This window comes from Myxocyprinus asiaticus, chromosome 15 (genome assembly GCF_019703515.2).
Source record: "Myxocyprinus asiaticus isolate MX2 ecotype Aquarium Trade chromosome 15, UBuf_Myxa_2, whole genome shotgun sequence".
In the NCBI taxonomy this organism is placed as follows: Eukaryota; Metazoa; Chordata; class Actinopteri; order Cypriniformes; family Catostomidae; genus Myxocyprinus; species Myxocyprinus asiaticus.
In genome coordinates, this window is record NC_059358.1 from 20,222 (window position 1) to 47,603 (window position 27,382).

Here is a 27,382-nt window from a genome sequence, read left to right on the forward strand (position 1 = left end):
CCTTCTGATCAGTAACCCAGAGCCTTAACCACTGAGCCACCACTGCCCCTAAACTGTAAACAAGTGTGAGTGAGTGTGTGTGTGTGTGTGTGTGTATGTATATATATATATATATATATATATATATATATATATATATGTGTGTGTGTGTGTGTGTGTGTGTGTGTGTGTGTGTGTATATATATATATGTGTGTGTGTGTGTGTGTATATATATATATATGTGTGTGTGTGTGTGTGTGTGTGTATATATATATATATATATATATATATATATATGTGTGTGTGTGTGTGTGTGTGTGTGTGTGTGTGTGTGTGTGTGTGTGTGTGTATATATATATATGTGTGTGTGTATATATATATATATATATATATATATATATATATGTGTGTGTGTGTATATATATATATATATATATATATATATATAAAATCACACACATTGATACCTCTACCTCTCTCTCCACTGCCACTCCCCGAGAGCCCTCCAAAAACTCCAAATAGTTGCCCCATTTCCCAACAAACAAATCTAAGTTATCCCATCTTATAAATGACACTTCCTCAAAAGCCGCCACCCTCCGTGCACCACTCCTGAAATGGAGACGCCCCAGCCGACCTCCATCCTCTTAAAATAATTTGCCTGGTGATCATTACACTGGTCAGAACCAAATGTTTTATGTGTTTACTCCCTACATCACCCAAAACAAAGAGTCTGGGGCAAAACAAAACCCGAGTGCCCAAAACGTCACACACAAAACTCTGAACCTTCAACCAAAATTCTTGGATCTCAACACACCACCAGAAAACATGGGCTGTGTCTCCATCCTCCGATTGGCATCACCAGCAGGTGGGTGTGTGTTTAAGACCAAGCCTCTACAATCTAGAGGGGGTCCAATAAAATCTATGTAAAATCTTGAATTGCATGGGTTAGGGTTAAGGCAAACTCTTGCATCTCTAGAGGCAGACTTGACGTTTTTTAGAATCCTAGCCCACACTCCCTCCTCCAATACCAAGTTTAAATCTTTCTCTCATAATCTCTTGATAGAAGTTAAAATTCCATCCCCCAGACTCTGAATTAGCAGGTAGTAATACACTGATGCCTCATGACCTTTTCCAAAAGCAGTAATGCTATTCCCAAAAACAGTACAGAGCAGGTGGCGCAGCTGTAAATACCTATAAAACTGAGATCTGGGAATCCCAAAATGTTGAACCATATTTTCAAATGATCTCAACACTCCACTCTCATATAGGTCACCGAGTGTAGTAACCCCCCTCACAATCCACTCTGACCAGCAGAAAGGGGACTTATTAATACATAATTTAGGGTTCTGCCATATGCTCGAGGCAACATTTAAATAAATGTCCGAATTAAACACTCTGGACACTTTTGTCCATACCGAGTGCAAATGCAAGATACAAAACTGTTCAATACAAAACCAGGGAGGGGCTCTCTCAGGTGGAAGTGACCAATGAGCCAAATGTCTGAGACCGAATGCATAATAATAAAACAAAATCTTGGGTAGGCCTAGCCACCTTTGTCAGTTGGCCTATGTAACTTATTGAAACGTAATCTGGGACGCTTGCCATTCCAAATAAAGGACTTCGCTATGCTATCAAATTGCTTGAAATAAGAGAGGGGGACATCTACAGGGAGAGATTGTAGCAGGTAGTTACATTTTGGAATACAATTCATTTTAATAACATTAACCTTCCCAATCATAGATAAATGTAGTGAAGCCCACCTGCCCATATCGCTCGAAAACCTTTTTATTAAGGGGTCAAAATTAACTCTAACTAAATCAGGCAAATTTGCTAGGAATAAAATGCCCAAATACTTAATGCCCTGTTTGGGCCACTGAAAGTCGCCTGGCTGAAAAGCCGTTACTGGGCAGTAAGCTGTCAGAGCCAAAGCTTCGGATATAGACCAATTGACTCTGTATCCTGAGAATTTAGAAAAGGATTGAATAATTCTGTGGAGGCAAGGCATAGATCTAGTGGGGTTAGAGACAAATAATAAAATATCATCAGCGTAAAGCAAAAGCTTATGCACCATACATCCCGCCACCACCCCTGGTAAATCATCCTACTTTCTTATCGCAGCTGCTAATGGTTCCAGGGCAGGACAGAACAATAATGGGGAAAGAGGGCAACCCTGCCGGGTACCCCTATCCAGAGTAAAATAATCTGAAATTAATCAATTTGTTTGTACCGCCGCTACTGGGTGTCTGTAAAGTAACTTAATCCATTTAATAAAAGTATTCCCGAACCCGCATATTTCCAAAATTTTAAAAAGATAATCCCATTCTACCATATCAAACACCTTTTCAGTGTCAAGTGAGATTGCCATGACCAGAGCCTGATCATTCGCCACTGACCAGATAATATTGATGAAACGCCTAATGTTATCAGAAGAGCTGCGGCCCCGAATAAAACCCACCTGATATATATGTATAAGAGATGTCATAACTTTACTTAATCGGTTTGCCAGAATTCTTGACAATATTTTAACGTCTAGCTGGATTAGGGAAATTGGATGGTAACTCTTACACTCGCTTAGATCTTTGTCCTTTTTAAAGGGGACCTATTATGCAAAATTCACTTTTACATGGTGTTTGAACATAAATGTGAGTCGGCAGTGTGTGTACACAACCACCCTACAATGTTAAAAGTCCACCCACTCCTCTTTCTTATATTTCTATTAATCAAAAACAGTGTCTCAAAATGATCGGTTTTCATTTCTGCTCTAAAGTGACATCATTTTAGAGCAGGCCTCGCCCACGACTGGTGATGGACTCCACCCTGTTATCATAGATCCTCCCCCGAGTGATCTACACACAGTCCGCCATTTTTTTCCGCGCTGGAGCAACTACGGTGAGAAGAATAATGTCTCAGCTTCGTAACCGTCATAAGTGTTCTGTTGTTGGCTGTAAAAGTGAACATAAGAGTCTTCATGTACTCCCGGCATCAGAGCCACTGAAGATGCAGTGGACAAGTTTTGTTTTTGAAGCAAATGTGCCCCAAAACATAAAAAAATTTGTTTATGTTTGTTTAAATCATTTACACTGGACTGCTTTGTGAATGAGGATCAATATTGTGAAGGCTGCACAGGAAAGGACGAGTCGGGAAGCTCAGACACCGTCAAAGTAAGGCTTTTATTTTCTGCCCACTGCACAGCCTGTACACTCTCCCTAGTGTTTTCCTGGGTTCACTCAGATAGCTTCACCAATAACAAAAGCTCTCCATAAACTTTTTAAAAGACATGCAGCTTTTTGACATTCAGGACACACGCCAACACTGGACTGACGTGTCGTACTCTCTCTGCTTCTGACGGTGGCGTGGCTGTTTATGCCACTCTCCCCAGCTCACTGGAATTAGAGACAGGTGTTAGACATAATTTAGCTCCGGTGTAAGCGCCCTTACCGCTTTCTCTCTCTCCAGACGGGTGCTCGACCACGCCCCCGCTGACACAAATATAAAGCAGGATTTTCCAAATATTTGATTCTCAAGCATGGATCAATACCAACTGTTCGTGTTCCAGCTTTAGTATTGCACTTTATATTTTGTTAATGTTTGCAAATTGCCTTTCCGAATATGCTTGTTAGCTGATTCCACGGCTAATGCAGCTAAAGTTACCATTGTCTCTGATTGTATTCACGGAGAACAGAGCTATGTCATTATTTTTATGCTTACTGTCTGTATAATAATAGGGGGCGGGGAGCAGCAGCTCATTTGCATTTAAAGAGACACACACGAAAACAGCGTGTTTTTAATTCCACCTAAAAAGAGGCATTTACAACATGGTATAATAAATGATCTGTGGGGTATTTTGAGCTGTCTGGGGACACCTGAGACTTATATTACATTTTGTAAAAAGGATTCAGACTGATCTGGGCTTGTGTCATGATTGGTGGAAGCTTTCCATTCTTTAATGATTCTGTATAAACTTCTAACAAAAGTGGAGCCAGTTCTGTAGCATAAGATCTAAAAATTAAGCGGCAAAACCATCAGGCCCCGGAGCTTTGCCTGTAGGCAAGGCCTTAATTAGGCCAAGCTCTTCGAAGGTTATCTCAGAATCAAGAGAATTTTTTTGCTCATTCATCAATTTAATGAGTTCTAATGGTTCCACAAAGTTTCTAATATCTTCATCAGTAGACGAAGACATGGAACTATAGAGATCAAGATAGAATTCTTTAAAAGCATATTTAATATCAATGGCCGAGGTAAATATTTCACCACCAGCAGATTTCACTGAGAGAATGTTAGAAAAAGACTCTCTCTGCTTTATATATCTAGCTAAAAGTTTTCCTGCTTTGTCCCCCAACTCAAAATATGACTGTCTTGCCCTGAATAACCAAAACTCCACTTTCAGTGAAAAAATAGTATTATATCTGTATTTCAATCGGGTCAATTCTCTGAGGCCATCAGACGACATTCGGCGTTTCAGCTCTGCCTCGGCACTTTTAATATTCCCTTCCAACTCCACGAGTTCTCGTGCTTTGGATTTCTTGATGATTGAGACATACTGTATGATCTGACCCATAAGAACCTGAGGACCAGTTGGTCTCCATATAAACATTGATTTCAGCTTTTAGCATTTGTTGGAATTCAGGATTTTGCAAAAGGGATACATTAAAGCGCCAACTATATGATTTCTTTTTCTCCATATATGGTATCACCTCTAAACTTACCAGGGTGTGATCTGAGTCTAAAATGTTTCTAATTGAGCAATCAACAACAGATGAAATGAGGGATTTGGATATAAAAAAAAATCTATTCTAGAATAAATCTTATGGACTGATGAAAAAAATTTATAGTCCTTACCAGATGGGTTCAAAAGTCTCCAAATATCTGTAAGACCAAGATTTTTACACATCCTGTAAAGCGTCAGTGTTGCTCTAGGGGGTTTACACACTTTTGCTTCACTATGATCAAGGACTGAGTCCATCAAAAGATTAAATCTCCTCCCAATATTATATCATGAGGGGTGCCAGCAGCTTGCAACATCCCTTCAAGATCTATAAAAAAACCCTGATCATCAACGTTAGGTGCGTAAATATTAGTCAAAATCAACCTTTGTCCTTGAATTTCTGCTAACACAACAATGACTCTTCCTAATTTATCTTTAATCAGTTTGAGACATTTGAATTATAGATGTTTACATATCAATGTAATAACTCCCTTGCTCTTACTTGAGCCAACACTAAAGAAAACATGTCCACCCCATATCTTCCCAAATTTTTTAGCTTCCTGCGGGGAAAGATGAGTTTCTTGAAGAAACACTATATCATATTTCTTACGTTTAAGAAAAGTAATAACCTTCCTTCTTTTTATGGGGTGCCCCAACCCATTCACATTCCATGTGGAAAGAGACAATCCACTCAAATTAACATTTGACATATTGACATATTAGAAAAATTAGATTGTGTGTCAAAAATATAATTATAAAGACCACATTCCACATTGGTTCAACAATCAACCCCCGAACTTTCCCCAGAACAAAACAAAAACAGAAAAAAGAAAAATGTGTGCAATAACCCCGTGCACGACAGCGCCAACCGGCGTCCATCTCTCTAAATTCAAACAGTCCATGTACGCGTACGAGAGTCCCCGTGACAAATTTGCCATCAGATTGCTCAAGTCCGGTGTTTCTATACAAAAAATTTGTGAGACAGAATTACACAAAAGAAGATAATCTATAAAACAAACTCAAGCCAATAAGCGGAATAAACAAACAAACAAAAAAAGAGTAGATTCATCCACTTTATTCAACTGTCTTGAAGGTGTGTTATTCCACAAAACAATCTCCATCTTCTAGCGGAACCAGCACACTCACACACACACACAAAAACGGGCTGTTCAGTTCTTCGGGTAGTCAAACTCACTCCAGTATCCTACAAGAAATATTCCACAAAACCAACTTCAGCCAACAGGAGGCATAAGTACCCAAAACGAGCAGATGCATCCACAAGCTGTCCTGAAGAAATGATACTACACAAAACAAACTCCAGCTGTTAGGCAGAACCAGCACAAAACGAAATGAAAAAGGCACCCAGTTTCCTCGGACAGTCAAGTGAATGTTCAATGAGTCAGGTCCACTAGGTGGCAACATGAAAATCACCAAATGATTTTCTCATTCCATTGACTTTATGAGGACAATGCTTGTTGTGGGCATGCAAATATTTTGCGGCCATCCTTAGCATCTATTCTCAGTTTGGCCGGAAATATCAGAGCAAAAGTGATCTTCTGTTGATGTAAGAGTTTCTTGCATTCCTTGAATCAATCACGTTTAGTTAATTGTTTGTTCATGATACCTAATGCATTATCTAATGTTAATGAATGGGACATTATTGTTAAGTGTTACCAATGCTTCTTTTTAAAATCTAACCCTATTTGCAATTATTATAGAACAGATGTATAAGCTTTATTGAATTTAATTTTGATTGTCATGAAATTATTGCATTACCTATTCTTCTTGTAAACTTCTTTTAAATAACATACAGTGATGAATCATGCACAAGACCAGGTATGTGAATTGAGAATGAAAATAGTCACTTTTGATTTCATGTTGATTTTATTTAGATGCCCCAAAACCCCCTGTAATTTGCCCCCTGATGTCACTGTTATTAAGAACTGACACAGAAGAGCAGAGACTGGATAAATCTCAAGGATTATGCAGAAAGTAGTTGCATGCACTTATTGAATTCATTTACAACATTCGATTTCTGTTTTAGCAGGTAACGTCATATACAGTAAATATGAATAACCTCCAATTCCAACAGATCTCACACTGAAACTTGAGAACAAAAGCTGGAGTCCCTCTGTGTGTGTTGTTGCGTAACATGTTTTGTATTGCACTTTTAATATCAAACACCAAAACTAGAGCTCCTGTATTTAAATAACGTTGTTCCTATACAGTCCCAGTTGTTTATGCATAAATCATGCATATTTCAAATTAATGCAAATGTGTTTTGCATATGTTTATAGCAGTAAATGTAAGATTATAAAGTGAAATGAGTGTCACTGACAGTACAGACAGTCTGATGTTTCACAGATGTTTGTAGTTCCAAACGTATTGAGCTCATCCAGATGATGGAAGGAGCATCAGATGTATTTGTGGGCCAAATTTTTGACATCATTTTGTGAAAAGGCTTCATTCTGCAGTGCACTCAGTTGTTCAAAGAGGTGTGACAGCTGTCTGCGTTCCTGACAGTCCAACAACATCAACACCATCTGCAGACACACAGACACTAATGAACTGTTTCTAATATTCAAGATGATCAGATTACATTCTCAAATATATAGTCTGTTTTTGTTTTTGTTATGTAATGGCCATTGGTCCTTAACCAGTGAGAAAAAACATGTTAATGGTTAAATCTCATGAAAACATGTCCAGCTCATATTTCCCCCGATGGTGCCTTGATCTCACCTCGCAAAATTTAAATAAAAAAAGGGTCATTCTAACTTTATATCTCACAATTGTGACTTTATTTCTTGTAATTACGACTTTATATTTCGGAATTGTGAGTTTATATTTGCGAGAAATAAATGTGCAATTACAAGATAAAAAAAAAAATCACAATTGTGAGATATAAAGTCAGAATTATGTTTTCTTACTTTCATCCCTGGTTGGATTTGGCTTCCAGACATTTCACCTCAATTTAACCCTATTTTTGAACCATTAAGATTGTTTTTCATTGTGACATTATTTTCATGACAATAAAACACTTTTCCTTTCAATTTTTTATTTCTGTATTGTAAAAAAAAAAAAAAAATCTCCTTCTTATTACTGTTTTACATTAATTACAATTATTTTTACTGGATGCAGTAATTTTGTATTATTATACATTAAAATCAGCATATAAATGTACTATATACATAATATTGTTATTTGTTTAGTATTACAGTAATGAGAGTTTTGGGGGTAAATGTGCTTTTCATGAAAGTAATGTCTCAAAATTGTAATGGTCCTAAAAATGGGCTTAATTTTCTTTATGCAGAATTTAATCTCTTATTTATTTTCTGTCTTTTGGTTTTGAGGTGGAATTTGAGGTCAGATATTATGAGATTAACCTAAACACAAATACCAATGAGTCAAATCAATGTAATTGAAAATGAACAGGAGATAGAAGTAGTTTCCTCACCGAGAATCTGTTTGCCGTGTGCAGGTGTGTGAGGTGTTCATACACCAGCTGTGTGTGTGTGTGCAGCAGGTGTGTGTTCAGTGTTTGTATGATGAAGCTGATGGTGTGTGCGTCCAGTTGTGTGCTGATGTACTGCGGGAGATGCTCGGATGCGACGTTGCACAGGAGCTCAGCGCAGGTCAAAAGGTCACCGTGAGAGCGAGCGGCGTTCAGCGCTTGACCAAACTCGTAAGCGTTAGATGGCTGCAGGTGGGTGGACGAGAAGTCAGCGTGGCGGTTCGGTCTGTTATCACTGCTGTCCTGATATTCATCACCATCATCATCCTCACTGTCCACCTACACACAGAGATCAACTCAGACCTGTGCTCTCTCTCTCTCTCTCTCTGTGTGTGTGTGTGTGTGTGTGTGTGTGTGTGTCTGTGGGTGTGTGTGTCTGAGTGTGTCTGTGTGTGTGTGTGTGTGTGTGTGTGTGCTGACCTCAGTGATAGGAACATTCCTGCGTGGTCGTGCTGGAGAACATTGACTCTCCTCCATCAGATGTTTGACCTCCATCAGCAGCTCCTGAGCCTCCACAACACTCACATCCAAACACAACACCTGCTGCAGGTCTGAACGACATGCCAGGTAATCCTACACGCACACACACACACACACACACACACACACACACACACACATGTTGGTGCAGCTATCATTATGAGGACTCTCCATAGACATAATGATTTTTATACTGTATAAACTATAGATTCTATCCCCTAACCCTAACCCTAAACCTAACCCTCACAAAAAACTTTCTGCATTTTTACATTTTCAATAAAACATCGTTTAGTATGTTTTTTAAGTGATTTGAATTATGGGGACACTAGAAATGTCCTCATAAACCGCATTTATAGCATAATACCCTTGTAATTACCAGTTTATAACCTAAAAAAAAGTCCTCATAAACCACTTAAACCTGCTCTCACACACACACACACACACACACAGACACACACACACACACACAGCACTCACACATACACAGCACTCACACATACACAGCACTCACACACACACAGACACACACACATACAAACACATACAAAAACACACACACACACACACACACACACACACACACAGACACTTAAAACATTCACAGATAACTGTGGGGGCGTGGAGAGATGAGCAGGTTGCCGTGGTGATAGTCTCACCTTCAGACCCTTATAGGCCAGTGCACGTCTGTAGAAAGCTTTCTTATTGGTGGGGTCGAGCTGGAGGGCGGAGTCACAGTCCTGCTTTGCTTCAGTAAAGCGCTCCAGTTTAATATAACAGAGCGCTCTGAAACACAGATTTCATATGTGTTGTGTGAAGCTCTGATGTTAGTTTCATGTTTCCTGCAGTGATCAGACATGTGCTTATGTTCAGTCGTACCTGTTGGTGTAAACGGCACACTCGTGCGGCTTCAGCTCAACACATTCAGTGTATTTGTGGAGTGCGTCCTGATAGCAGCCTCTCTTGACTAAATCATTCCCTTCTGTCTTCAGGACGTTAAACTGAGACTCTGAATTCAAGACTGAAACACAAACTTCACAGAGAAAATATCTGTTTATCTGACAGAATCTCTAATGTACTGTATATAATAACCTCAGTGGAACTAGATGGTGTGTGTCTGTGCAAAACCTGCTGATTTCCATGATTTTCCCAAGTTTCAACTAGATCTGACTGGAGTCCCTCCTTCAATGTAAGTCTATGGGGTTTTTTTTCTCAGGTGAAAATGGTCAGTGTAATCTCTTAGTAAAGTAACATGATTTGAGGGATCAGTCATGTCTGGAACACTTACACGCTGAACACTGTTTCATACTTTGAGCAATAGAAACAGTGATGGTCGACTGAGACTTTGTGCTCACAGTCAGACTGTGGAAAGACTTTTTTCTGAAGAAATCCCTCCTCACCTTCATCATTATAATCCTCCCCTTTCTCCTCTTCATCATAACACTCCTCCTCTTCTTCTTCCACCTCCTGAATGAGGATCTTTGTGCCGACTCTGTGTTTTTCATGATGATTGTCAGTTTGTCTGTGTTCCAGCAGGAGCTTCTGCAGGTTACACACATGAGAGCAGTGAGTGATGACAACACACACACACACACACGTGTGTCTTATGGAAGAGCACCATCATGTGAAGACTCATCATTTGTGTTTCCTACAGGAGCTGAAGTGTGTCATTTCTGTAGCAATAAATAGATTTTCAAAAACAAAGATTGATTTTAACACTCCTGCTGTCCTTCTGCTTTGCCTCCTGTTTGCTATATTTATGTATATAAATATATATTATATTATTATATTTTTCCATCTTTTTTAATTCAATTACATCATTGGCAATGCTTCATGGGATTGTAGTTCATTAAAGACGTTCAGTACACAGACTTGTATCTTTGTCTTTTTGTCTGATTTTCAAATTTTTATATATTTTTTTCAAATCAAAGTTTATAGAGTTGTGATTCACCTCAGAGCTGGATTGTTTGTTTTTATGTAGGATTTTATGAAATCCCAATGCAAAAAAAGGATGGGAAAAATACTTCTGGAAGCAAGATGGCTAAAGAAGTGAGTGGACACTGTTGCACTCTATTGGTCAGACAAACAGACTGTCCCGCCATAACTAATGGCATTGGTCACTCGTTTACACTCTTCAGGAAGTCAAATTATCAAATGGATAAACTGAGATATGAGAAAGTATTTGAACAAACATCCAAACAAATGTCACACTACAGCTTTAAGTCATTCGTTTAAACGTGCTCTCATGTGTTTCTCAGAGATGAACTGTAAAGCGCTTTGTTCTCTGGGTCAGTCGCTCATGTTGTGCTGCTGTGTATTAATCTGCTCATCTGTAGATTCTGTTGTACCTGTGCTGTGATGTTGTGTGGCTCCATCAGCAGAACTGTTCTCAGATCAGTGTGACATTCCTGCAGGTGACCCAGATGCTTGTGCACAGTAGAGCGACTCAATAGAGCTGCACACACACACGCACACACACACAAACATACAAACAAACACATACACACACACAATTTTTAATTACGCAGATATATTTGTTATTGATACTCTACATGACTGATTGAATTATAAGTAAGTTTATAATATCATTTCTGTCAACCAGAGTTAGGCAAAACTTAGAATTTCAAGACAGTCTCTCTTTCAATTCATGAGTTGTAAATGAAATTGAATTGGAATGACAGGAAGTGTAACTTACTGAACTGCAATTCAAAGAAATTCAAGAGTTAATTATTTTTATAGCCTATTTATTCCAGATTGTTAGAATTACATTTTCTTTACTTATTAGACATAATACTTCTGTAATATCAAATTCATTTAAAGGAACAGAGGCATCCAAACAGATTTTAATTTTGTCATAGAGCCCCAGAAATAATCCACCCCATTGTATTCAGATAATTATATAAAAATAAACAGATCAAAATTTGAATCTAATTGATTGTGTAATATATTGAATAAATTAGAGCTTTCCAGGAAATGGTGGATTCTTCAATCATGGTCCATAAATTAAATATAATAAATGAAGTGAAATCTATATTTTTAAAGGTTTTATTTGTATATTTTATTATGTTTATTACATTATTCATTTTAAGTAAATTAACTGAACTTAAAATATAAAGGAGTGTGACGAGGATGACTACACACGCCCGGTCCCCAATCGGGCTAATCAGCCGAGGAGAGGGATAAGTGCAGCAGGATGCAGCAGTTCAGGAGAGAGAGAGCCACATGCAGCTGCTGCGTGTGTGTGTGTGTCTGTGTCTGCAGGGAGAGTTGTGTGTGTGTATGGGTGTGTTTGTGTGTGTGTGTGTGTGTCTGCAGGGAGAGTTGTGTGTGTGTCTGCAGGGAGAGGTGTGTGTGTGTGTGTGTCTACAGGGAGAGTTGTGTGTGTGTGTGTGTCTGCAGGGAGAGGTGTGTGTGTGTGTGTGCCTGCAGGGAGAGTTGTGTGTGTGTGTGTGTGTGTCTGCAGGGAGAGTTGTGTGTGTATATGTGTGTGTTTGTGTGTGTGTGTGTGTGTCTGCAGAGAGAGTTGTGTGTGTGTGTGTGTCTGCAGGGAGAGTTGTGTGTGTGTGTGTGTGCAGGGAGAGCTGTGTGTGTGTTTTTGTGTGTGTTTGTGTGTATGTGTGTTTGTGTGTATGTGTGTTTGTGTGTGTGTGTGTGTGTATATGTCTGCAGGGAGAGTTGTGTGTGTGTGTGTGTGTGTGTGTGTGTGTGTGTCTGCAGGGAGAGTTGTGTGTGTGTGTGTGTGTGTGTGTGTCTGCAGGGAGAGTTGTGTGTGTGTGTCTGCAGGGAGAGTTGTGTGTGTGTGTGTGTGTGTGTGTGTGTGTGTGTTTTATGTGTGTGTGTGTGTGTGTGTGTGTGTGTGTGTGTCTGCAGGGAGAGCTGTGTGTGTATGTGTGTGTGTGTCTGTGTGTGCAGGGAGAGCTGTGTGTGTTTGTGTGTGTGTGTGTCTGCAGGGAGAGTTGTGTGTGTGTGTGTGTGTGTGTGTGTCTGCAGGGAGAGTTGTGTGTGTGTGTGTGTGTGCCTGCAGGGAGAGTTGTGTGTGTGTGTGCCTGCAGGTAGAGTTGTGTGTGTGTGTGTGTGCCTGCAGGTAGAGTTGTGTGTGTGTGTGTGTGTGTCTGCAGGGAGAGTTGTGTGTGTGTGTGTCTGCAGGGAGAGTTGTGTGTGTGTGTGTCTGCAGGGAGAGTTGTGTGTGTGTGTGTGTGTGTGTGTGTGTGTCTGTAGGGAGAGTTGTGTGTGTGTGTGTGTGTGTGTGTGTGTCTGCAGGGAGAGTTGTGTGTGTGTGTGTGTCTGCAGGGAGAGTTGTGTGTGTGTGTGTGTGTGTGTGTGTGTGTGTCTGCAGGGAGAGTTGTGTATGTGTCTGCAGGGAGAGTTGTGTGTGTGTGTGTGTGTGTGTGTGTGTCTGCAGAGAGAGTTGTGTGTGTGTGTGTGTGTGTGTGTGTGTCTGTGTGTGCAGGGAGAGCTGTGTGTGTGTGTGTGTGTTTGTGTGTGTCTCTGTGTGTATGTGTGTTTGTGTGTGTGTGTGTATATGTCTGCAGGGAGAGTTGTGTGTGTGTGTGTGTGTGTGTGTGTGTGTCTGCAGGGAGAGTTGTGTGTGTGTGTGTGTGTGTGTGTGTGTCTGCAGGGAGAGTTGTGTGTGTGTGTGTGTGTGTGTGTGGCTGCAGGGAGAGTTGTGTGTGTGTGTGTGTGTGTGTGTGTGTGTGTGGCTGCAGGGAGAGTTGTGTGTGTGTGTGTGTGTGTGCCTGCAGGTAGAGTTGTGTGTGTGTGTGTGTCTGCAGGGAGAGTTGTGTGTGTGTGTGTGTCTGCAGGGAGAGTTGTGTGTGTGTGTGTGTGTCTGCAGGGAGAGTTGTGTGTGTGTGTGTGTCTGCAGGGAGAGTTGTGTGTGTGTGTGTGTCTGCAGGGAGAGTTGTGTGTGTGTGTGTGTCTGCAGGGAGAGTTGTGTGTGTGTGTGTGTGTCTGCAGGGAGAGTTGTGTGTGTGTGTGTGTGTGTGTCTGCAGGGAGAGTTGTGTATGTGTCTGCAGGGAGAGTTGTGTGTGTGTGTGTGTGTGTGTGTGTGTGTGTGTGTGTGTGATGTGTGTGTGTGTGTGTCTGCAGGGAGAGTTGTGTGAGTTTCCCACCTTTAACATTTCCTGGTTCCAGCTGTAAAACCGCATCACAGTCGCTGAGAGCCGCGTGCCAGCGCTGGAGTCTGATGTAAGTCTGAGCGCGGTTATTATACGCAGCGACTGATGACATGAGAGACAGACTCCTGCACACACACACACATACACACAGGTCATGTGACTTTGGCTCATCAGCGGCTGTTCAACCCCTCACAGACGTCTCTCTCTCTTCTCACCTGCTGTAATACACCGCCGCCTCCTCATAATCTCCACTTCTGAAAGCTTCATTACCTTTATCTTTCTCACGGCGAGCCAGAACACATTTCTCCTGAGCACTCAGAGCTGAATACACACACAATACACAATCATGTCACAACGTCATCATTTACTCATCCTCATGTTGTTCCAAACCCATATGACTTTCTTTCTTCAGTGGAACACAAAATAAGATATTGTTCCAAGATGCTCTTTTAATAAAAAAAAACACCATGAAAATAGTCCATAACAGCAGTGAACTATATTTCAAGTCTGCTAAAGTCAAACAAACAGACTGAAATTGAAGTTGTTAATATCCACTGAAGCTCTCAAATCTCATTTGTGGTCACGTATATTCATACTTGTCATGACTTTATTTGTTAGTAAATGGATTTATTGTATTAAAATATAGCAGCATGAACATCCCTCAAAATATCTGATTTTGGGTTCCACATAATAAAAGAAAGTCAAACAGTTTGGAACGACATGAGTAAATAATGACAGATTGTTCTATTGAACGGTTCCTTTAAACATACACAGTTATGCTGCAAAGGTTCATTAATGGTTATTAATATTTGGATAATATTTCACCTGTGTTGCTGATTGTGTGTTTGATTTTAGGGAGGTCTGGATTAATGGTGGTGCTGTGATGGGTCGTTCTGTCAGCGGTCTCAGGGTTCTCGTCTATTTTAGCACACTCTTTATCCACATCAAACCTGCAGCAGGAAAACACAGTTACACTTCGACACAAAGTGACCTTCAAAAACACCTGCGGTGACTCACCTGTCCCAGTCTCTGTATGCTCGAGGGACGGACGATGTTTTGTATTTCTTCACGTCAACACTGACGGTTCTCTACAGGAAAGTTTCATCAAATTAAAGATATTTTGTTATATATGAGTTTGGGAAAGATGTGTTAGATATTTTCTCCAGACTCGACACTTTTACCTGAACTGTGGTGTTTGATGAACGCACTGGCGGCACATCTTCAACATCACTGAATAAAGAGCTTCGCTTTAATGCAGTTTCATTTATTCTCATGTTTCTCTCCCACATCTGTGAAAAATATATCAGAAACAAATAAAATCCTCATAATGCAATAACCTGAAGAGAACATACGACAAAAGTGTGATCGATATGAAAATACCTCATTGAAAATCTTTCTCATTTAAATTCATTTAAATCTTAAATTCAACTTCTAACAAATGGTTATGTTAGCATTATAATGTGTAATGGATTAATATTTTGATTAAATTAAAACAAATAGAAGCATTTTCAGTACACTACAGTATTTTATTGGAAAACATACCGATTAAGAAAAGTATTTTTTGGCACTTCATGTTGAAGCATTACCGGCACTTTTGGAACATGTACATCTGAGTGATTCTGGTACCTGCAGCTCTTCAGAGATCTCAGTCCATTCCTCTGTGGAGAAACATGCAGCGGTGGAGACTCTCTTCTCCTGCCTGAGGACTCGAGACTTCGGGTCGAGTTTCTCGATGTGCTTCTCACAGAACTCAATGAGATGAGGGTAAAACCCCTCCTGACCAGACCTGAGGAACATCAGCAGCACAGGTGAGTTGAGATCTGACAGCAGACAGACAGACAGGCAGACAGACAGACAGGTCTCCTCTCACCGCAGGACTCTCAGGATCTGCTCCAGATGTTTCAGGTCTGAGCAGTTCTGGATGAAGCTGTAGTCCAGATGCTCCACTGGAACCGACCTGCAGCTCGAACCCGGAGCCACCAGAGCAGAAACAGCCTGAACACTCATGACACCTGTTACACACAACACAACACAAATTACTTGTAAACATTTCTGCTGATCATTCTTACATTTGAAACTCTTAAACACACCAAACCACAATAAGTATCCACCTATATTTATTCCTGATAAATCAATAAAAGTATTTCTGTTGTTGATTTAAAGGCTTTTATGAAGCAGTTTCTGACGAGAGCTAATCACTGTCCACGCGTCCGGTTTCCATGGCAACACAAACATATGAAGGCATAAATAGGCGGAGCTAAGTGGCCCGGAAGTTGTCTCGATTGGTCAGGAAAGAGTCTAAATTGTAATTATTCTATTCTAACTCTTCACTGTGTACTTTCAGTTCAATGTCTATAAAAATTTGTCAGTGTCATTATTCAAGTGTAAACGGTTGTCCAGCAAACTGTCACATGATATCTGTTACTTTTCTCAACACACGACAGGATGAACCAATCACAGTCGCTTGTGATTACAGAAGTTTTTTATATACCGTTATTTTCATTAAAAGTATTTGCATGTCATGCTGAAATGTACTTGAAATACTTGAATACTTGAAAATCGCGTGATGAGACGCAGCTGAGGTGATTCTGTTTGTTTGAGGAGTTTAATCTGGTTTTTCATCTTAATTCGTCAGTTTTTTATATCTCTGTTTGCACTGAAGCGATACTTATTGGCTTCTACACCAATAAAAGGAGTTTAATAGCGAAATCTGCTTCATACAAGCTGTTTATATCAGTTGCAGCAGTGTGCGCGAGCTCAGGCTGCGTTGTGCACGCGCAATTAAATCAGTTCAAAGTTTGAATCTTGAGGAGGGAAACCGCTGAGCCCGTCACCATAGCAACAGTAATCGACTCCCGTTGTCAAAACCGTTTTTTTGGGGGGGGGTCAGCATCCAATGCGTTAATGAACATAACAACTCACTAACACTTAAAGTGATGAGCTGAATTTGTTCAACTGTTTTCATATTCTTGTCAGAAACCTTCCTGACTGGTATTGTCCGGTTTAACGTTAAACCAAACTACATGAGTGAGTTTCCAGTAATATTTATGAGCTAGTGAACTATTAGCACTACCATGTTTTGCTATGAAATGAAACATACTCTCAGAGATTAACAGGTAATTATTTTCTTGTAGGTTGAAGGCACTATTGGTCCATTAAGTGTTTGAAGGCCAGCTGAAGATAATGGAGGGCACACAGATGAAATCTTATAATTTTCAGAGTGTGAAATATCAGATCCGTGGCTCCTGTCACAGCAGTGGTCATATGGAGCATTTCTACACGCCCAGGAAAGACACCTGCCCGGGCCATTCGAATGGCACCAAGGAAAACTGCGCTGGGCTCGTCTCACGGTTCACTCAGAAAAGACCAGAGATGGCCAAAGGACTCGATGAAAGAATCGAAGAGAGAACCGTCAGTCCAAACAGGCTGGTGTGAGACTCCAAATGTAATAAAAAAAGGACCCGTCGCTCCGCAGATGTCTGCTCATCTCCTGCTCATCCTCTGATGGGAGGAAGAGCGGCATCGCCACACCTGGAAAAGCCTCCAGAGATCCTGGCGAGAGCTTCAATTCACCAGACATCAGCCCGACTGGACCGTTGTCCTACAGCACTTTGAGTGCCGATTCAGATTTCTCCTGTCATAAACGGCGTCTGATGTTCTCTCTAGAGATTACTTCAACCCTTGAGACTGGCAGGAGTGGCATCCAGATGAGTCCCGTGCTGTTTCAGAACCAGGTCACCGATGCCCTTGAACCAGATCTTGACGAAAGCATCATCGCTGGTCTTCCTAACTTGCCACAAACTGGCAAGAACTTCCAGTCCCCTGTGAGCACAGAGAAACCCAGTGTCCTGGTCACCCCCACCTCAGCGACCGAGGACAGTGGCTTCGCTCATTGGGTCTGGACAAATCACACGACTCCTCAACGGCTCTTTCCAGCGAAGGCTGTCCACGCTCTGAGAGGGGGGGTTCCCAGTCTGAGGACGGACCACAAGACTAGCTGGTGAGGCAGAGTAAGGACGAAGTGTTTCTGGACAGAACCCCGCTAGGGGCCGCCACGCTTAAAATGGAGGATCTGTCCCTGAATCCAGCACTGCAGGTCGTTCACACTATAAGTCGCTGCAGCGCACGTGTGTTACAGCAGCAAACCAGTTGAGAGGAACTGCTGCGTGTGACGGAGGAAGATGGACCTATCAGAACCAGCTTGCCTCTCTCAGGGCTCATCGGACGCAAAATGGGCCTGGACAAGGTGGACATTGTCTCAGAACTGAAGATGCGAAACCTGAAACACGTACTAGCTGTTATCCTTAGTCTTCTGTCTGCTGCTGACATTTACAGGTCAGTCGTTATTATAAACTGAAGATATGTTTACCCTATTTAAATGTTTGTGTGTAGATCAATATTAAAGCATGTTATTGATCACAGGTTCGGCCATGTGTCTGATGACTGGAATGATGTCATCTCAGAGGATAAGTAAGCCTCCCACAGGAGATGATGTCACATGAGAGAGTTGAAGAGTGCACTACTGTATACTGATGAATACTGTACTGCATACTTCTTTTGAAATGGTAAGTAAAACAGTATGCTACATTAGCTGGGTTTCTATCCACACATTTGTAATCAAATTTCAGGATCTCTCATAAAAAATACTGGATGGAAATGTCAGGATGCGCATTTCTGTTCTGAAATTCACTCTAGACCGCAAGTAATTCTTAAACTTTAACCTCTTCGCACGTACGATCAAACTGGTGTGATCTGCATTGGCGCTGCAGAGAGGGACTGAAGCAGCTGCTCAAATAGTCTTTCAACATCACAATATCTTTTAACTTTTATTTTGTGATGATTTTAAGGCGTGTAACATTAAAACCACTTCCGGGGCAACAAGTGGAAGAGCTGGGTCAGGGGTGTTCAATTAAAGTTCCAAGAGGTCTGATCTCTACATTTCCTTCCCAGCAAAGGTCTGGATAATAATATGTAGCTTACATGGTGTCAGTAGTTATATGGCTATGAAATTATATCATATATATTTTGAATAGTTTTTATAACTTGCCACGTTGGCAGCAATAGTACTTTGAAATTTTATTTTAAAGTTAACATTCACATCAACCATAAGAATGGGGAAAATGTGATCTCAGTGATGTATGATTGTTGGTGCCAGATGGGCTGGTTTGAGTATTTCTGGGATTTTCACACACAACAGTCTCTAGAATTTACTCAGAATGGTGCCAAAAACAAAAAAACATCCAATGAGCGGCAGTTCTGTGGATGGAAACACCTTGTTGATGAGAGAGGTCAACAGAGAATGATCAGACTGGTTTGAACTGATAAAGTCTATGGTAACTCAGATAACCACTCTGTACAATTGTGCTGAGAAGAATATCATCTCTGAATGCTGTTCTGAGATGCGGGTTGGCGCTGTTTTGGCGGCACAAGGGGGACCTACACAATATTAGGCAGGTGGTTTTAATGTTGTGGCTGATAGGTGAATATATTTTTTCATATATGGCCCTGTTATATAAGCACACGTTTATTTATTACGTATAGATTGTTCTATGTTTGTTTGTTTGTTTCAACACTGTGAAATCTGCAGCGCGTGTCTGTGTGTTTCAGTTTGATCTCCATGGCAGCGGATCAGGCGCGCAAGAGTTCGGTTCAGTTCAGTTCAGTCGGACTCCTCACGGGTTTGAATCAGAACCGAACTCTTCAAAATGACTCGCGCGGTCCCGGGTGAGTTCGTGTTTGTTGTTTCTGTCAGTTTGTCGGATTTATTTCGGAGTCTGACGCGATTTCTTCTTTTCATTTCAGATTTACCAGAAATAACGAGCGACAACTTTGTGAGTGTGATGAAATGATTATTCAGTCATGTTTATTAATGTGAATGATCATGTTTATGAATGGTAATGTTTGATCATATGTGTTGTGATTGAACAGGAGGAGAGTTTCTCATCTGATCAGATCTTCATTCAGTTCTTCAATGATTTTCTTCTTCTGCCGGTGAGAATCTTTTTAATCTGCAGAAGAACAGAACTGTAAATACAACAGAGAACTTTCACCTCAAAGTAACTTTGTATCCCAACATGTTTTTTTTTTTTTAATCACATTTGTATTTTATCTAATAAACTCTAAAAGTTATTCAGAAACAAAATGAATTCATCAAATTAAATGAAACATGTCCTCCTGCTAATTAGTAGTGCAGTTGAGTAATATACTGTATATTTTATAGGTATGAGATTATAGATTTGTCATGAGGATCTGTGCAATATGTACGTTGTACTTTAAAGGTGTAAATGTTTATACCTAAATATTGAGTTAAAGTACAAGTATTCAGTAGTACTCAAGAACAGAAAGTAATTCTAAAGTCTATTAATAAAATACAAGCACTGAAGTTCTGTACACCGCTGCAGATGCATTAATAAAGTGTAATGTTGTGTATATCAGGTGTTTGCTGTTCCTGTGAGGTATGATTGGGTCTCTGCAGGCTTTGAGTTGGTGGATCAGACAGCTGTTGATGTGTCCCGTCGGATCAGAACATCTCTACATGAACTGCAGTCCAGAACACTCTCTGAGCCAAACTGGATCCCAGCAGATCCTGTAACAGACAACAGCTACACCGTAACTGTATGTGCACACAAACACTCATGTTTTAATTCTCTTATGTGTGACAGATATTCAATTAAACTATCATCAGTTTAAGTTCTGATGAGTGAAATTAAACTCATACCTCTTCCTCCTGTAGTGTCTGGACAGAGATCAAACCATCCAGTGGCTGAAGAGAGATCGACTCGTGTTCTTTCTACAGAGTGACTGTTACTTTGAGTACAGGTCGAATTGTGTATTATATTCATGAGTTAAACTGAACTATGATCAAACTGTTTGGTTTGGCATTCTCAGTTTGGCTTTAACATGGCTGAGTGTGGATGTTTACCATGATAGGAAAATATGTTGCCAAACAGTCATATGTACTGTATTTTACTCTAAATGCTGTCATTCTGTGATGTGTGTGTGTGTGTGTGTGTGTACATATATATTAGTCTTTATTACATTAAAGGAATATTCTGTGTTCAATACAAGTTAATCTCAATCGACAGCATTTATGGCATAATATTGATTACCACAAAAATGTATTTTAACTCGTCCCTCCTTTTCTTTAAAAAAGCACAAATGTGTGTTCCAGTGAGACACTTACAATGGAAGTCAATGGGGTCAATTTTTGGAGGATTTAAAGGCAGAAATGTGAAGCTTATAATTTTATAAAAGCACTTACATTAATTCTTCTGTTAGAACTCATGTATTATTTGAGCTGTAAATAGTTTTAACAGAAGTTTTAGGATTTTAGGGTTTGTTGACATTATTGTCTATAACTTTCCACAGATGTGGTTAGTAAGTGATTTTATGACAGTAAAATCATGTTAACACACATATTGTTTATGTCTTGTGTCTATACTTTTGAAACAGTGAGTATTTTAATGTTTACAGATTATTGACCCCATTGACTTCCATTGTAAGTGTCTCACTGGAACACACATTTGGGCTTTTTTAAAGGTGCACTCAGTAATTTATTTTCCTCATTTAAAAAGTTTTACTTCTAACGAAATGAATTGTAATTTTGAAACATATGTATAAAATCATGACCGCTCATGATTTGATGGGGTGGAGGAACACGTGCTCACTCTCCTGCTGGAGCCCTGGACACTGTTGTCAAACACACTCACACAATCACTGCGCTGGGTAATTATTCATCACATCATTCTGTTATTGTCCCACTTACATTCACAGGGAGATCTCTGGTTAATCCACACTGAACATGTCCATGGAATTAATTTCATTTTAGCTTAAAACTATAAGGGAAAATGTATATCTCATATCCTGTGTCTGGTCTCCATTTCTTTGTATTTTTTAATCAACTTTATGCCTTCATTAATTAAAGGTTCACTCAGCAATTTTTTACTCATTTAAAAAGTTTTACTTCTAACGAAATGAATTGTAATTTTGAAACATATGTATAAAATCATGACCGCTCACATGAGATGAGGACTCTAGTCATATCAGTAACCGTATAAAAGCTGTTTTATTCTGCATGGAGAGGGTCTCCACATGGGAGCAGCCATGTTATGATCACATGACCAGTCGAATACTACTCGCTTAATCTCATTAACTGTCCTGTTATTGGACACTTTCATTCATGGATTAAATGAATCCTGGTTTACTGTGAATAGTGAATTTCTACAATGTTATCTGTTACTGAAAACTATTGTGTTTGAATGACGCTGCATCCAGGCCAGTAGGTGTCAGTGTAAGCTAATTTAAAGCACTTCGAAAAATTACTAAGTGCACCTTTAAGAAAAGGAGGAATGAGTTGAAATGAATTTGTGTGGTAATCAATATTATGTCACAAATGCTCTCGATTGAGCTTCACTTGTATTGAATGCGGAATATTCCTTTAATGTTGTTATCTACTGGGCAGACGTTTGTGTTATGTATAAGATAATGAACAGTCTTTGATTCATTGTGTTTTTTTCACAGGTTGGCTAAATGTTTATCTCAGCTCAGTGCTCCAGTGAGATCAAAACATCACATGACTGCAGACGCTTCTTTATCCTGCATGACGCTGTGTGATGAGGTGTGTGATGCATTTTACTCTTAAAATACAGAAATGCAGCTTTGATGAAGCGTTTATCTCTTCTTTTTCCATTTTAGTTTTAATACTGTAGTCTGTGTTTGTTAAATGTTGTGTTTGCAGTGCTGTGTTCGGTCTGGTCAGAAGTTTTGCAGCTTTTCAGATAACATGAACAGCAGCCGCCGCTCACAAAACACTCCCTCACTGAAGACGTCCAATCACAGCACAGCAAACGGTACAACATTTATACGTGGTGTCCATTCCTCACACTGACTGCCTAGAAACAGAGATCACGAAGAAACTGTTGATAATGGAGGAGCTAAATACTGTTTTATCATGAGGACTGTCAGGAATGTCAGAACAATCATGTGAAGTCAACACACCTCGTCTGTGCTGTCCAGTGAATCACACTGAACTTGTATTATTTTGTCTACAGATCTGACGGCAGTTCAGACAACCAAACACTGTGCAACCCCTGTAACTCCAGCCCTGGAGACAGCAGGACGCAGTTGTAATGCTGGTGTCCATGACGACAGACAAAGATTTCTGAACTTTAAGAGGTTTCTGGAAGGTGGACAGGGAGAGAATGTTCTGCATCTGTGGATGGACATAGAGAGACTGAAGACACACAACACAGAGACCAAGAGCAGGTGACACACATCAGAAACCTTCTGCCCTTCACCAACACTCACTCACCATCCAACCTATTTAATACCTGTCACAGCCATGAAACACTCTCACAGAGACCAGCAAGAGCACAAAATGACACATGTAGGCCTGAAACACTGAGCATGTTTACATGCACACTAGGGATGTTAATGATTAATCAATGATCGATTAATCATCATTTATAATTTAATCAATTTAACGTATCAATCAATTTCAGCACAAATTCATTTAGTTACCATGCCAGCAGATCATGAAAAGACTTCCTATAAAGTCACGCGCTGCTAGATGACACACTGCCGCTGTCATGCTGCATGTCGTGTCACATCTGCAACACAAACGCGCGTCCGTCACTCTCTTACTCTTAAAGATGAAGCAGGCTCAATGTAAATAATTATGGAGCATTTCTCTATTAATGAAACTTAAATATTTACTGCATACAGCGTGATGGTGTGTTAAAAATTACAACATGACAACAAGCATTGTTGGTCCGCTGGTCTCCCTGTAACATCCAAACCGACAATGACATCAGTTCTCACCGGGAGAGACATTCGTGCCTTGTTCTAAAGGCATCTGATAAGGCTTAGTGAAGAAACAAACTGAAATCTAATTTATTACTCTTGTGTGCATTCATGATAGTGCAAGAGAGCAGCAGTTCAAACCAGACCACCACGGAGATATTAATGACAGTAAACGCAACACAGCTGCACAAAATCCAGAGAACCGAACTTACAAAACATGTCTGAAGAGTTTGAAGTCAGAGAGGAGATGCATGAATACTCCGGTTCAAACAAATAAGGCTGGGAATAGAAATGCATGAATGCACACAGGAGAGCAACTGTCTGTGAAAATGTTCACTAAATAATAATTCGATTTCTGTTTGTTTCTCAGCAGTGCTTTTTGTATGCATTCAGAACAAGGCATGAGTGGCATGTAATTATTAAACTTCTTAATGTCTTTTTTGCATCCTTTTGAAGCCTAACCCTAACCTTTTACATTTCTTTTTATGTGTACCAAAAAATAAAGAAAACATTATGGGTTAGAACAGCTCGAGGGTGAACCATCCCTTTAAAAAAAAGAGAAAAGTAAGGTCTAAAATAGGGGTGGACAGTATACCAGTAGACATGATAATCTGGTAAAAATCTGGCATCCGGTATAGTCTGTATCGCAGTAATGCAAAATCGCCACCGCGTGGCAAGAAATGTGCACCTCATTCTATTCACGTAACACGTACGCGGTACACACTGTCGGATAAATGGAGAAGGAAGGCGGGCGAGTTGAAGAATTGAAGAAACAGGGATTTTCAGGTACTGACAGTTGAAGCAAATTCAATGTCATTCTTCTCGAGTTCTAAATATGCTTCTCATCTCACACGCGCAGCTGTGTTTCATGTGATTGTCGCACGCATGTCCCCTCCAGCAGGCTTCCAGATTTTGCTACACAGACAGGCGAATGGATCACTCGTGCTACTCAACGGTTTCTCTCTATCGCGGTACAAACTTCAAAACTTGCGTGACCCATTTGAATTCTTGTTTTGAATTTTTTTTTACCTTAAAGTGCATCTAATATGGTTTTTAAACGTGCCTAATTTTGTTTTAAAGGTCTCATACAATAGATTTACATGCATCCAAGGTCAAAAAACACTTTAATTTGCTCATAACTTAAATTGCAGCATTACCTTTTTCCCCAGTGTCAAAAACGACTCGTTCAGTGATCCGTTCTAAAGGATTAATTCTAAACTCCTCCTTTCAGAGAACATACTCTGCTCTGATTGGTCAGATGTCCCAGTCTGTTGTGATTGGTCTACTGCTTAGTGTAGTGTTTGAGGGCGGGTCAAAGCTGTTCGCGAGCAGCCAATGAAGACCAGAGGCGGGTTTTTTGTTACCAAATTACGTAGGTTAGTACAGGAAGTAAGTCTGGAATCACTAACGACTCGTTTCAGGTGTTCAGAATCGGTTCTTTCTTTTGGGAGTCAATAACTCCATTTGTCGTGCACTTCGATTTTAGAAACTTTGCAGACTTTTTTACATTCACAAATAGCTATATAACACACTACATGAAAGGTCATATTTGAAAAACCATAACAGGTGCTCTTTAAAGCACTATGGAGGAAGTCAAACATCTCAAACGGCGAGAGAGTCTGACGTTCTAACCAACACTGAGGAGGAAAACATCTAAAACAATGTGTCATGCACCAGCAATATTGTGTCATCTGTCATGTGGGTTTTTTTAAACTACACCTCATCTTAATAAAATTCAGTTCGAATGATGTTAGATATTAGAAAACAAACTGACTTTGCTTTCAGATATTCAAATACTGTCTACAGAGATGACCATTAAGAGCCTAATGAAGTGTTTTATAATAATAATACAAGTCAGCAACATCAGACTGAAATGTGATATTTAGCATTGTGGGTAATGTTGATTACCACTTTTTGATTACCTCTAATTGATTTTTTTACACTGTGTTTGTCAAGTTGCAAAAAAAAAGAGAAAATGATATAAGAGGAAGTGGTTTTCATTTATAAAGTATTTAATTAAATGGATTTTTAAAAAATAGGCATTACAGTATATTTATTGAATATATAAACACATTTTATTGAGATCACATGCACATCAATACGCTGATAACTACCAAAATTCAGCTTATTTAAAAAAAATTGTGTTTAAGGCCATGTTTTAGGCGTTTACATGAGACTTGAGCTTACACTGCTAAAAGAAAAGCGTTAAAGGTGTTTACGTGAACGCATACACTGTCGGCTTATTAAGTATAATCAGTGTAAGATCGTGCATGTAAACTTGCTCATTCTCTGTGTATGTACATGAATGCAAACACATCTAGCTGTGCAAGCTCCATTTCCTGTGTTGTTGCAATTCATAACAACAAAACAAGTGTGCGTTGCAGTTCTCATAGTTACTGTAAGGGGCGCTATAGAGGACATTCGTGTAAACTTCAGTCTTCTCTTTCATACACAAGCCTGTTTTGTCCATGGTGTATCACTTTATTTCTGTCATTTTCTCGTGATCACGACTTAAGTATAAATCACTAAAGAATCATTCCAGAGACATTATTCTGTATTGCAATGTCAGAGGAGCATGAGCGTGTCACATATCTCATTAATCAAAGCCTGATGGCAGCTGAAATCGCTTTGTGCCACTGAAGCACTGTATCGGAGCTTCAGTCATTTTTGGGGGGGGGACTGACGTGATCTGTGATGTCCGAAGCTTCATTCATCTGAAAATCACGTGACTGCTTCAGTATGTGGATCAAAAGAGCACAAATCCCACAAGTTTGAACTCCATACAGTCACATAAGCTCATTTCATACCCATTTTAATAAAATGTTACATCCCAATCTACAGGTGCATCTCAATAAATTAGAATGTCGTGGAAAAGTTCATTTATTTCAGTAGTTCAACTTAAATTGTGAAACTCGTGTATTAAATAAATTCAGTGCACACAGACTGAAGTATTTTAAGTCTTTGGTTCTTTTAATTGTGATGATTTTGGCTCACATTTAACAAAAACCCACCAATTCACTATCTCAAAAAATTAGAATACATCATAAGACCAATAAAAAATTTTTTTTAGTGAATTGTTGGCCTTCTGGAAAGTATGTTCATTTACTGTATATGTACTCAATACTTGGTAGGGGCTCCTTTTGCTTTAATTACTGCCTCAATTTGGCGTGGCATGGAGGTGATCAGTTTGTGGCACTGCTGAGGTGGTATGGAAGCCCAGGTTTCTTTGACAGTGGCCTTCAGCTCATCTGCATTTTTTGGTCTCTTGTTTCTCATTTTCCTCTTGACAATATCCCATAGATTCTCTATGGGGTTCAGGTCTGGTGAGTTTGCTGGCCAGTCAAGCACACCAACACCATGGTCATTTAACCAACTTTTGGTGCTTTTGGCAGTGTGGGCACGTGCCAAATCCTGCTGGAAAATGAAATCAGCATCTTTAAAAAACTGGTCAGCAGAAGGAAGCATGAAGTGCTCCAAAATTTCTTGGTAAACGGGTGCAGTGACTTTGGTTTTCAAAAACACAATGGACCAACACCAGCAGATGACATTGCACCCCAAATCATCACAGACTGTGGAAACTTAACACTGGACTTCAAGCAACTTGGGCTATGAGCTTCTCCACCCTTCCTCCAGACTCTAGGACCTTGATTTCCAAATGAAATACAAAACTTGCTCTCATCTGAAAAGAGGACTTTGGAACACTGGGCAACAGTCCAGTTCTTCTTCTCCTTAGCCCAGGTAAGACGCCTCTGACGTTGTCTGTGGTTCAGGAGTGGCTTAACAAGAGGAA

At 40.0% G+C, this 27,382-nt stretch overlaps 2 protein-coding genes and 1 pseudogene across 3 annotated transcripts in view; 2 read left to right on the forward strand and 1 right to left on the reverse strand.

The window, feature by feature from the left end:
• Nucleotides 1-6,564: 6,564 nt before the first annotated feature.
• spag1b (sperm associated antigen 1b) lies at nt 6,565-16,009 on the reverse strand. Of its 2 annotated transcripts, XM_051719005.1 has the most exons (15): nt 15,903-16,009; nt 15,662-15,803; nt 15,418-15,577; nt 14,973-15,080; nt 14,809-14,879; nt 14,617-14,741; nt 14,007-14,112; nt 13,786-13,916; nt 11,022-11,128; nt 10,074-10,215; nt 9,553-9,706; nt 9,333-9,459; nt 8,617-8,769; nt 8,140-8,475; nt 6,565-7,228 (listed from the first exon to the last, which is right to left on the reverse strand). In XM_051719005.1, exons 2-15 carry the CDS (start codon nt 15,796-15,798, stop codon nt 7,100-7,102), a joined length of 1,986 nt encoding a protein of 661 aa, XP_051574965.1. In that variant the 5' UTR covers nt 15,799-15,803; nt 15,903-16,009; the 3' UTR covers nt 6,565-7,099. The 2 variants fall into 2 exon arrangements, with proteins under 2 accessions (XP_051574965.1, XP_051574966.1); XM_051719006.1 differs by lacking the exons at nt 13,786-13,916; nt 14,007-14,112.
• Nucleotides 16,010-17,179: 1,170 nt separating this feature from the next.
• Nucleotides 17,180-18,352, forward strand: LOC127453355 (F-box only protein 43-like; annotated as a pseudogene).
• Nucleotides 18,353-19,420: 1,068 nt separating this feature from the next.
• LOC127453356 (regulator of G-protein signaling 22) overlaps nt 19,421-27,382 on the forward strand; it is a 58,815-nt gene continuing 50,853 nt past the window's right edge. The window contains exons 1-8 of the mRNA XM_051719687.1: nt 19,421-19,515; nt 19,594-19,622; nt 19,720-19,782; nt 20,227-20,406; nt 20,525-20,610; nt 22,312-22,408; nt 22,529-22,640; nt 22,842-23,055. Of these exons, the coding sequence (XP_051575647.1) occupies nt 19,497-19,515; nt 19,594-19,622; nt 19,720-19,782; nt 20,227-20,406; nt 20,525-20,610; nt 22,312-22,408; nt 22,529-22,640; nt 22,842-23,055 (800 nt within the window). The 5' untranslated portion in view covers nt 19,421-19,496. The remainder of the gene's footprint in view (nt 19,516-19,593; nt 19,623-19,719; nt 19,783-20,226; nt 20,407-20,524; nt 20,611-22,311; nt 22,409-22,528; nt 22,641-22,841; nt 23,056-27,382) is intronic.

Coding starts and splice junctions, on each gene's coding strand:
- spag1b (XM_051719005.1), bottom strand. CDS start 15,798: ATGAGTGTTCAGGCTGTTTCTGCTCTGGTGGCTCCGGGTTCGAGCTGC. Junction 11,129..13,785: donor GGAACCAGGAAATGTTAAAG/GTGGGAAACTCA, acceptor GTGTGTGTGCAG/CTCTATTGAGTCGCTCTACT. Junction 9,707..10,073: donor GGAGGATTATAATGATGAAG/GTGAGGAGGGAT, acceptor TTCTCTGTGAAG/TTTGTGTTTCAGTCTTGAAT.